Source organism: Oncorhynchus nerka, linkage group LG10, assembly GCF_034236695.1.
Source record: "Oncorhynchus nerka isolate Pitt River linkage group LG10, Oner_Uvic_2.0, whole genome shotgun sequence".
Lineage (NCBI taxonomy): Eukaryota > Metazoa > Chordata > Actinopteri > Salmoniformes > Salmonidae > Oncorhynchus > Oncorhynchus nerka.
Genome location: NC_088405.1, coordinates 98,971,125 through 98,982,477, shown reverse-complemented (window position 1 = coordinate 98,982,477; position 11,353 = coordinate 98,971,125). Strand labels below are relative to the sequence as shown.

General features: G+C 46.6%; 1 protein-coding gene across 1 annotated transcript in view; it reads right to left on the bottom strand.

Annotated features, from left to right (window-relative positions):
• The window catches only part of LOC115126821 (SUMO-specific isopeptidase USPL1-like), a 34,375-nt gene that overhangs the window by 6,138 nt on the left and 16,884 nt on the right, over window positions 1-11,353 (bottom strand). Inside the window, 2 exon segments of the mRNA XM_065024002.1 lie at window positions 7-132; window positions 9,389-9,524. Coding sequence (XP_064880074.1) covers window positions 7-132; window positions 9,389-9,524 — 262 coding nt within the window.

Here is an 11,353-nt window from a genome sequence, read left to right as displayed (position 1 = left end):
CCTCACCTCTCCAGCACCAACATCCTGGCTTGCTTCATCTTATTACACTTGCTGCAACGTGATTGGTTGGCAGCATTGAGAGGGTGCCAATCAGAAACCACATTGGTGAAAGTGGTGAGGGTCTTGTTACATCTGAAAAGAACACATTTCATTCATTCATTCTGAATAATGACACACACTAGTGACGTGTGTGTTGACTCCCTGTGTGTGTGTGTGTGTGTGTTGACTCCCTGTGTGTGTGTGTGTGTGTGTGTGTTGACTCCCTGTGTGTGTGTGTGTGTTGACTCCCTGTGTGTGTGTGTGTGTGTGTGTGTTGACTCCCTGTGTGTGTGTGTGTGTGTGTGTTGACTCCCTGTGTGTGTGTGTGTGTGTGTGTGTGTGTGTGTGGGTTGACTCCCTGTGTGTGTGTGTGTGTTGACTCCCTGTGTGTGTGTGTGTGTGTGTTGACTCCCTGTGTGTGTGTGTGTGTGTGTGTGTGTGGGTTGACTCCCTGTGTGTGTGTGTGTGTGTTTGTTGACTCAAACTGCGGTTATGTCTGCAGGGTAGGAGGGTTTAGGGTGATTAAATACTGTGTGGATGAAGAGCTGACGGGTTGAATAAATAATAAAGAAAAGAGAAAACAATTCCTTAAAATATCATTATTGTGCATTTTTATATCGAGAGGCTACATTGAGGTTTATCTTTCATTATCTGACGTCAGTGAGTAAATCTAAGCTTTATAGGGCCTAACTGCACCAAATAGCCGACACACCAATCGCCCAATCAGGAACGGGCAGAGAAAGTTACCGTTGATCCATGTTGGGGAAAAAAGACAACGTCAGCATTTAATTATGTTAGAGACAAGCTGCAAAATGGAGAGTTGAAAATAAAGAGAAGGGAGGAAAAGTAATGTTGGGAAAAGAATTGTTGACATGGTTAAAGAGGATGATAGCAGTTCCGGCTACGCTACAGCTACATTCCGGCTACGCTACGGCTACATGCCCGCCACGCCACGGTTACGTTCCGGCTACGCTACGGCTACATTCTGGCTACGCTATGGCTACGTTCCGGCTATGCTACGGCTACATTCCGGCTATGCTGCGGCTACACTACGGCTACATTCCGGCTACGCTACGGCTACGTTCCGGCTACATTCCGGCTATGCTACGGCTACACTACGGCTACATTCCGGCTACGCTATGGCTGCGTTCCGGCTACGCTACGGCTACGTTCCGGCTACGCTACGGCTACGTTCCGGCTACGCTACGGCTACGTTCCGGCTATGCTACGGCTACGCTACGGCTACATTCCGGCTATGCTACGGCTACGCTACGGCTACATTCCGGCTACGCTACGGCTACAGCTACGCTACGACTACGCTAATAATTTCTTTCTTTCAGCATCTTGAGAGATTGTGAATGGCATTTAGATACCATCTGTAGAGGTGCTGTCTTTATCAGCATCATGACAGCTGATAGTATTTCAACCACAGTTAGGGACCGTCTGTAAAGGTACTGTCTTTATCAGCATCATGACAGCTGATAGTATTTCAACCACAGTTAGGGACCGTCTGTAAAGGTACTGTCTTTATCAGCATCATGACAGCTGATAGCATTTCAACCACAGTTAGGGACCGTCTGTAAAGGTACTGTCTTTATCAGCATCATGACAGCTGATAGCATTTCAACCACAGTTAGGGACCGTCTGTAAAGGTACTGTCTTTATCAGCATCATGACAGCTGATAGCATTTCAACCACAGTTAGGGACCGTCTGTAAAGGTACTGTCTTTATCAGCATCATGACAGCTGATAGTATTTCAACCACAGTTAGGGACCGTCTGTAAAGGTACTGTCTTTATCAGCATCATGACAGCTGATAGCATTTCAACCACAGTTAGGGACCGTCTGTAAAGGTACTGTCTTTATCAGCATTATGACAGCTGATAGTATTTCAACCACAGTTAGGGACTGTCTGTAAAGGTGCTGTCTTTATCAGCATCATAACAGCAACATAAAATATGCAACCAAGACGAACTGAAATCTTATCAGAAACATGTTGGGTCATTTTTACAGGTTTCTATTTCCTTACAACCAGTCAAACTGAACATCTTTCCCGTTTTTGGGGGGAGGGTTAATTGCATTTTCTCCCCGGTGCCTAAATGTCTTTGCTCTGCGAAAGAAGCAGAAATGACAGAGAAAACTTTTGATGTCAACTAGATTGAATCATTCATTCTGTCGATGAATGACATTCTGGTGAGCAAGGGTTGATTTAGTCGTCTAGGGCAACATGTAATAACAGAATAGAAGCTGCATGTATCCAATTTGAGTCAACTGTCATTTTTTTGAAATTTTGAAATTGTCTTTAAATTTTCAAACCCTTATTGGTTTAAAATGGTGTATTTTTTTTTATCTTGTATTCTTTTGAACATGAATTGGGGTATTTAGAGTAGTATAGAGTGCATTTGAAAAGTATTCAGACCCCTTGACCTTTACCCACATTTTGTTACAATACTTATTCTACAATTTATTAAATACATGTTTTCCCTCATCAATCTAAATGTATTTAAATGTTTTTTTTTTGCAAATGTATAAAAAAAAAATATATATATATATCTTATCTTACTTATTTACATAAATATTCAGACTATGAGACTCGAAACTGAGCTCAGGTGCATCCTGTTTCCATTGATCATCCATGAGATGTTTCTACCACTTGATTAGGGTCCACCTGTGGTAAATTCAACTAATTGGACATGATTTAGAAAGGCACACACCTGTCTATTTAAGATCCCCCAGTTAACAGTGCAAAAGCAAAAAAGCAAAAACCAAGCCACGAGGTCAAAAAAATTGTCAGTAGAGATTTGGGGAAGGGTACCAAAACATTTCTGCAGCATTGAAGGTCCCCAAGAACACAGTCGCCTCCATCATTCTTAAATGTAAAAAGTTTGGGACTACCAGGACTCTTCCTAGAGCTGGCCGCCCAGCCAAACTGAGCAGTCAGGGGAGAAGGGCCTTGGTCAGGGAGGTGACCAAGAACCCGATGGTCACTCTGACAGAGCTATAAAGTTCCTCTGTGGAGATGGGAGAACCTTCCAGAAGGACAACCATCTCTGCAGCACTCCACCAATCAGGCCTTTATGGTAGAGTGACCAGACGGAAGCCACTCCTCAGTAAAAGGCACATGACAGCCCACTTGGAGATTTGCCAAAAGGCACATAAAGGACTCTCAGACCATGAGAAACAAGATTCTCTGGTCTGATGAAACCAAGATTGACTCTTTGGCCTGAATGCCAAGCATCACATCTGGAGGAAACCTGACACCATCCCTAAGGTGATGCATGGTGGTGGCAGCATCATGCTGTGGGGATGTTTTTCAGATGCAGGGACTGGGAGACTAGTCAGGATCGAGGGAAAGATGAACGGCGCAAAACACAGAGAGATCCTTGATGAAAACCTGCTCCAGAGCGCTCAGGAACTCAGACTGGGGGCGAAGGTTCACCTTCCAACAGGACAACAACCCTAAGCATACAGCCAAGAGAACGCAGGAGAGGCTTCGGGACAAGTCTCTGAATGTCCTTGAGTGGCCCAGCCGGAGCCCAGACTTGAACCCGATCGAACATCTCTGGAGAGACCTGAAAATAGCTGTGCAGCGATGCTCCTCATCCAACCTGACAGAGCTTGAGAGGATCTGCAGAGAAGAATGGGAGAAACTCTTCAAATACAGGTGTGCCAAGCTTGTAGCATCAAACCCAAGAAGACTGGAGGCTGTAATCGCTGCCAAAGGTGCTTCAACAAAGTACTGAGTAAAGGGTCTGAATACTTATGTAATGGAGATATGTTTTTAGACATTTTTGCAAATTTATAAAAACATGTTTTGCTTTGTCATTATAGGGTATTGTGTGTAGATTGATTAGGATATTTATTTAATTAAATCCATTTTAGAGTAAGGCTTTAACGCAAAATGTGGAAAAAGTCAAGGGGTGTGAATACTTTCTGAATGCACTGTATAGGTAGAAACCATTGAACAGGAGGAGGCCAGGTCAATAAATACATTTTCACAAAAACGCAGACAGAACGGTACAGTCCCAAGCTCTCGAAATAGCCTACTGAAATATAAGAAACGTAATAGCCTATTTCATTTCTGATATTCTGGTAGGCTATTTCATTTCTGATATTCTGGTAGGCTAAAAAAATGTGGTCTGTCGTCCGACTGTAGCCTACAGTGTATTTTCTATATTAGTGGGTTGGGGGTCAGGTGAGGGCCTCAGATTTTCACTATATAGTTGGGTGGTTGCAGGGTGACCAAACAGCTGACAGCACCAATGAGCCGGTCAGTGTCTCTGACAGCACCACTAACACCCCCTCTGGTCCCGTTGAGTCGGTCAGTGTCTCTGACTCTCTGACAGCACCACTAACACCCCCCTCTGGTCCCGTTGGGGGTCAGTGTCTCTGACAGCACCACTAACACCCCCTCTGGTCCCGTTGAGCCGGTCAGTGTTCTGACTCTTTGACAGCACCACTAACACCCCCTCTGGTCCCGTTGAGCGGTCAGTGTCTCTGACAGCACCACTAACACCCCCTCTGGTCCCGTTGAGCGGTCAGTGTCTCTGACAGCACCACTAACACCCCCCTCTGGTCCCGTTGAGCCGGTCAGTGTCTCTGACTCTTTGACAGCACCACTAACACCCCCCTCTGGTCCCGTTGAGCCGGTCAGTGTCTCTAACAGCACCACTAACACCCCCTCTGGTCCCGTTGAGTCGGTCAGTGTCTCTGACTCTCTGACAGCACCACTAACACCCCCCTCTGGTCCCGTTGAGTCGGTCAGTGTCTCTGACAGCACCACTAACACCCCCTCTGGTCCCGTTGAGTCGGTCTCTGACTCTCTGACAGCACCACTAACACCCCCTCTGGTCCCGTTGAGACGGTCAGTGTCTCTGACAGCACCACTAACACCCCCCTCTGGTCCCGTTGAGTCGGTCAGTGTCTCTGACAGCACCACTAACACCCCCCCTCTGGTCCCGTTGAGCCGGTCAGTGTCTCTGACAGCACCACTAACACCCCCTCTGGTCCCGTTGAGCCGGTCAGTGTCTCTGACTCTTTGACAGCACCACTAACACCCCCTCTGGTCCCGTTGAGTCGGTCAGTGACTCTGACAGCACCACTAACACCCCCCTCTGGTCCCGTTGAGCCGGTCAGTGTCTCTGACAGCACCACTAACACCCCCTCTGGTCCCGTTGAGCCGGTCAGTGTCTCTGACAGCACCACTAACACCCCCTCTGGTCCCGTTGAGTCGGTCAGTGTCTCTGACAGCACCACTAACACCCCCTGGTCCCGTTGAGCCGGTCAGTGTCTCTGACAGCACCACTAACACCCCCTCTGGTCCCGTTGAGCCGGTCAGTGTCTCTGACAGCACCACTAACACCCCCTCTGGTCCCGTTGAGTCGGTCAGTGTCTCTGACAGCACCACTAACACCCCCTCTGGTCCCGTTGAGCCGGTCAGTGTCTCTGACAGCACCACTAACACCCCCTCTGGTCCCGTTGAGCCGGTCAGAGTCTCTGACAGCACCACTAACACCCCCTCTGGTCCCGTTGAGTCGGTCAGTGTCTCTGACTCTTTGACAGCACCACTAACACCCCCTCTGGTCCCGTTGAGCCGGTCAGTGTCTCTGACAGCACCACTAACACCCCCTTCTGGTCCCCGGTCAGTGTCTCTGACAGCACCACTAACACCCCCCTCTGGTCCCGTTGAGCCGGTCAGAGTCTCTGACAGCACCACTAACACCCCCTCTGGTCCCGTTGAGCCGGTCAGTGTCTCTGACAGCACCACTAACAACCCCCTCTGGTCCCGTTGAGCCGGTCAGTGTCTCCCATTTCGGTCAACATTTACCTCCTTGTCGTTGCCATTCAAAAGACCAGTTCAACACAGAGACACACAGCTCCCCATATACACGAGGGGTCGCGGTGTTTCGCTGGTCTGCGTAACCACATGCAGCCCCCCCTCCCCTCCTCAACCACCTCAGAGCTTGCGAGCAAAATATTTTAGCGACCCCCCTCTTAACAGCGCAAGTTGTAAACATTTTGCCAGGCTCAGCGTGTTAGTTACTGGACCTAGTTTAGTGAAGAGTCATAATCACAACACTAACTTCACATAGAGTGTCAGCCATATTTTATGTTTTGGGCTCTTTGCACTGAGAAAATGTCGCTCAATAACTGCTGTCTGTAATTGGAACATTGGTAAGTGGTTTCTCAGAGTCACAATACGACCAATACACAAAAAACTAGAGGAAGGAAATTAGATGAGTTAAACGTTTGTTTTCATTCACGACTCGCTTCCTAAATCGATTTCTATGGTTCCTCTTTAAAAGAAGACATTCTCAGAGTAGAAGTCTGGGCTCTCCTCCAGCAGTACAATTACCATGTTGATATATTCACTTCCCCCCCCCTCTCTTTATTGCAGCCCATCTCAGCAGCATGTTGTGCCTGTGTAGGATGTTGTTACAGGCCAGGTGATCTGTCCGCTGAAAGTAGGAGAAGAGGCAGATATATCTGCTCTCTGATTGGCCATTAGGTTCATGTGACAGAGTCGACAGTATTGCAATGGGAGTCGACAGTGAGAGTCGACAGTGAGAGTCGACAGTATCGCAGTGAGAGTCGACAGTGGGAGTCGACAGTGAGAGTCGACAGTGAGAGTCGACAGTGAGAGTCGACAGTGAGAGTCGACAGTGAGAGTCGACAGTGAGAGTCGACAGTATCGCAGTGAGAGTCGACAGTGGGAGTCGACAGTGAGAGTCGACAGTGAGAGTCGACAGTGAGAGTCGACAGTGAGAGTCGACAGTGAGAGTCGACAGTGAGAGTCGACAGTGAGAGTCGACAGTGAGAGTCGACAGTGGGAGTCGACAGTGGGAGTCGACAGTGGGAGTCGACAGTGGGAGTCGACAGTGGGAGTCGACAGTGGGAGTCGACAGTGAGAGTCGAGAGTCGACAGTATCGCAGTGGGAGTCAACAGTGGGAGTCGACAGTATCGCAGTGGGAGTCAACAGTGGGAGTCGACAGTATCGCAGTGGGAGTCGACAGTATCGCAGTGGGAGTCGACAGTATCGCAGTGGGAGTCGACAGTATCGCAGTGGGAGTCGACAGTATCGCAGTGGGAGTCGACAGTATCGCAGTGGGAGTCGACAGTATCGCAGTGGGAGTCGACAGTATCGCAGTGGGAGTCGACGGTATCGCAGTGGGAGTCGACGGTATCGCAGTGGGAGTCGACGGTATCGCAGTGGGAGTCGACGGTATCGCAGTGGGAGTCAACAGTATCGCAGTGAGTCGACGGTATCGCAGTGAGAGTCGACGGTATCGCAGTGGGAGTCGACGGTATCGCAGTGGGAGTCGACGGTATCGCAGTGGGAGTCGACGGTATCGCAGTGGGAGTCGACGGTATCGCAGTGGGAGTCGACGGTATCGCAGTGGGAGTCGACGGTATCGCAGTGGGAGTCAACAGTGGGAGTCGACAGTATCGCAGTGGGAGTCGACAGTATCGCAGTGGGAGTCAACAGTGGGAGTCGACAGTATCGCAGTGGGAGTCGACAGTATCGCAGTGGGAGTCGACAGTGGGAGTCGACAGTATCGCAGTGGGAGTCGACAGTGAGAGTCGACAGTATCGCAGTGGGAGTCGACAGTATTGCAGTGGGAGTCGACAGTATTGCAGTGGGAGTCGACAGTATCGCAGTGGGAGTCGACAGTATCGCAGTGGTATTGCAGTGGGAGTCGACAGTATTGCAGTGGGAGTCGACAGTATTGCAGTGGGAGTCGACAGTATCGCAGTGGGAGTCAACAGTGGGAGTCGACAGTGGGAGTCGACAGTATTGCAGTGGGAGTCGACAGTATTGCAGTGGGACTACCATGAAAAACGAAGAAGTCGTCAAAAACAGATCTTCTAGGATGACGACTAATGGGGATATTCATCACTAAATCACTGATCGAGAAATGAATGTCACAGGAAGGCCATAAAGATCATCAAGGACATCATCACCACCCGAGCCACTGCCTGTTCACCCCGCTATCATCCAGAAGGCGAGGTCAGTACAGGTGCATCAAAGCTGGGACCGAGAGACTGAAAAACAGCTCATATCTCAAGGCCATCAGACTGTTAAACAGCCACCACTAACTCAGAGAGGCTGCTGCCAACATACAGCCTCGAAATCATTGGCCACTTTAATAAATGGGATCACTGGTCACTTCAATAATGTTTACATAGTCATCTCATATGTATATACTGTATTTTATACCATCTACTGCATCTTGCCTATGCCGTTCGTCCATCACTCATCCATATATTTATGTGTATATATTCTCATTCACCCATTTAGATTTGTGTGTATTAGGTAGTTGTTGTGGAATTGTTAGATTACTTGTTGGTTATTACTGCACGGTCTGAACTAGAAGAACAAGCATTTCGCTACACTCACATTAACATCTGCTAACCACGTGACTGTGACCAATAACATCTGATATATTCTCCATTGAAAGTGCTTCTTTAGTCCAAGACTAAATCAAATCAAATCAAATGTTATTTGTCACATACACATGGTTAGCAGATGTTAATGCGAGTGTAGCGAAAGGCTTGTGCTTCTAGTTCCGACAATGCAGTAATAACCAACAAGTAATCTAGCTAACAATTCCAAAACTACTGTCTTATACACAGTGTAAGGGGATAAAGAATATGTACATAAAGATATATGAGTGAGTGATGGTACAGAGCGGCATAGGCAAGATGCAGTAGATGGTATCGAGTACAGTATATACATATGAGATGAGTAATGTAGGGTATGTAAACAAGATGCAGTAGATGGTATAGAGTACAGTATATACATATGAGATGAGTAATGTAGGGTATGTAAACAAGATGCAGTAGATGGTATAGAGTACAGTATATACATATGAGATGAGTAATGTAGGGTATGTAAACAAGATACAGTAGATGGTATAGAGTACAGTATATACATATGAGATGAGTAATGTAGGGTATGTAAACAAGATGCAGTAGATGGTATAGAGTACAGTATATACATATGAGATGAGTAATGTAGGGTATGTAAACAAGATGCAGTAGATGGTATAGAGTACAGTATATACATATGAGATGAGTAATGTAGGGTATGTAAACAAGATACAGTAGATGGTATAGAGTACAGTATATACATATGAGATGAGTAATGTAGGGTATGTAAACAAGATACAGTAGATGGTATTGAGTGCAGTATATACATATGAGATGAGTATGTAGACAAAGTGGCATAGTTAAAGTGGCTAGTGATACATGTATTACATAAGGATGCAGTAGATGATATAGAGTACAGTATTTAGGTTTAATCTCGGTCCAGAAAACTTTCCCCAACAAGTTATTGACGGCTCTTACCTGGTTTTGGTGGCGTGCTGGCAAGTTGACGAGGTACACTGAAACTGCCAGTCATACTCATGCTGGAAGAGACGGTCGGCCCAGGAGTCAGCCCCGAGGAGGAGAGGCAGGACGAAAACCAGCCTCTCGTTCTGACCTGCCGGAGAGCAGACAACACAGCAGGGGTCAGGGTGAGGTCAGGGGTCAGGGTGTGGTCAGGGTGTGTTAGTCATGAAGGCAACACAGCAGGGGTCAGGGTGAGGTCAGGGTGTGTTCGTCATGAAGGCAACACAGCAGGGGTCAGGGTGAGGTCAGGGTGTGTTAGTCATGAAGGTAGGACATGGTTGAGACGTGTCTCCTAGAAGAGGTTCAGATCGGGGAGGAGTTGTCACGACAACATGGTAGAAGCACATGACAACAACATTACTAACGATATCAGGCCAAGTATCACGATACCAACATTTTACTAAACGATATCAGGCCAAGTATCACGATACCAACATTTTACTAAACGATATCAGGCCAAGTATCACGATACCAACATTTTACTAAACGATATCAGGCCAAGTATCACAATACCAACATTTTACTAACGATATCAGGCCAAGTATCACAATACCAACATTTTACTAAACGATATCAGGCCAAGTATCACGATACCAACATTTTACTAAACGATATCAGGCCCAGTATCACAATACCAACATTTTACTAACGATATCAGCCACACCAAACTGGAAGTCTTCCGACTAGCTTGGAAGGACGGTACCGTGCAGTACCGAAGAGCCCTCACTGCTGCTCGATCTTCCTATTTTTCTAACTTAATTGAGGAAAATAAGAACAATCCGAAATTCCTTTTTGATACTGTCGCAAAGCTAACTAAAAAGCAGCATTCCCCAAGAGAGGATGACTTTCACTTTAGCAGTGATAAATTCATGAACTTCTTTGAGGAAAAGATTATGATTATTAGAAAGCAAATTACGGACTCCTCTTTAAACCTGCGTATTCCTCCAAACCTCAGTTGTCCTGAGTCTGCACAACTCTGCCAGGACCTGGGATCAAGAGAGACGCTCAAGTCTTTTAGTACTATATCTCTTGACACAATGATGAAAATAATCATGGCCTCTAAACCTTCAAGCTGCATACTGGACCCTATTCCAACTAAACTACTGAAAGAGCTGCTTCCTGTGCTTGGCCCTCCTATGTTGAACATAATAAACGGCTCTCTATCCACTGGATGTGTACCAAACTCACTAAAAGTGGCAGTAATAAAGCCTCTCTTGAAAAAGCCAAACCTTGACCCAGAAAATATAAAAAACTAATCGGCCTATATCGAATCTTCCATTCCTCTCAAAAATTTTAGAGAAGGATGTTGCGCAGCAACTCACTGCCTTCCTGAAGAAAAGCAATGTATACGAAATGCTTCAGTCTGGTTTTAGACCCCATCATAGCACTGAGACGGCACTTGTGAAGGTGGTAAATGACATTTTAATGGCAACGGACCGAGGCTCTGCATCTGTCCTCGTGCTCCTAGACCTTAGTGCTGCTTTTGATACCATCGATCACCACATTCTTTTGGAGAGATTGGAAACCCAAATTGGTCTACACGGACATGTTCTGGCCTGGTTTAGATCTTATCTGTCGGAAAGATATCAGTTTGTCTCTGTGAATGGTTTGTCCTCTGACAAATCAACTGTAAATTTCGGTGTTCCTCAAGGTTCTGTTTTAGGACCACTATTGTTTTCACTATATATTTTACCTCTTGGGGATGTTATTCGAAAACATAATGTAAACTTTCACTGCTATGCGGATGACACACAGCTGTACATTTCAATGAAACATGGTGAAGCCCCAAAATTGCCCTCGCTAGAAGCATGTGTTTCAGACATAAGGAAGTGGATGGCTGCAAACTTTCTACTATTAAACTCGGACAAAACAGAGATGCTTGTTCTAGGTCCCAAGAAACAAAGAGATCTTCTGTTGAAT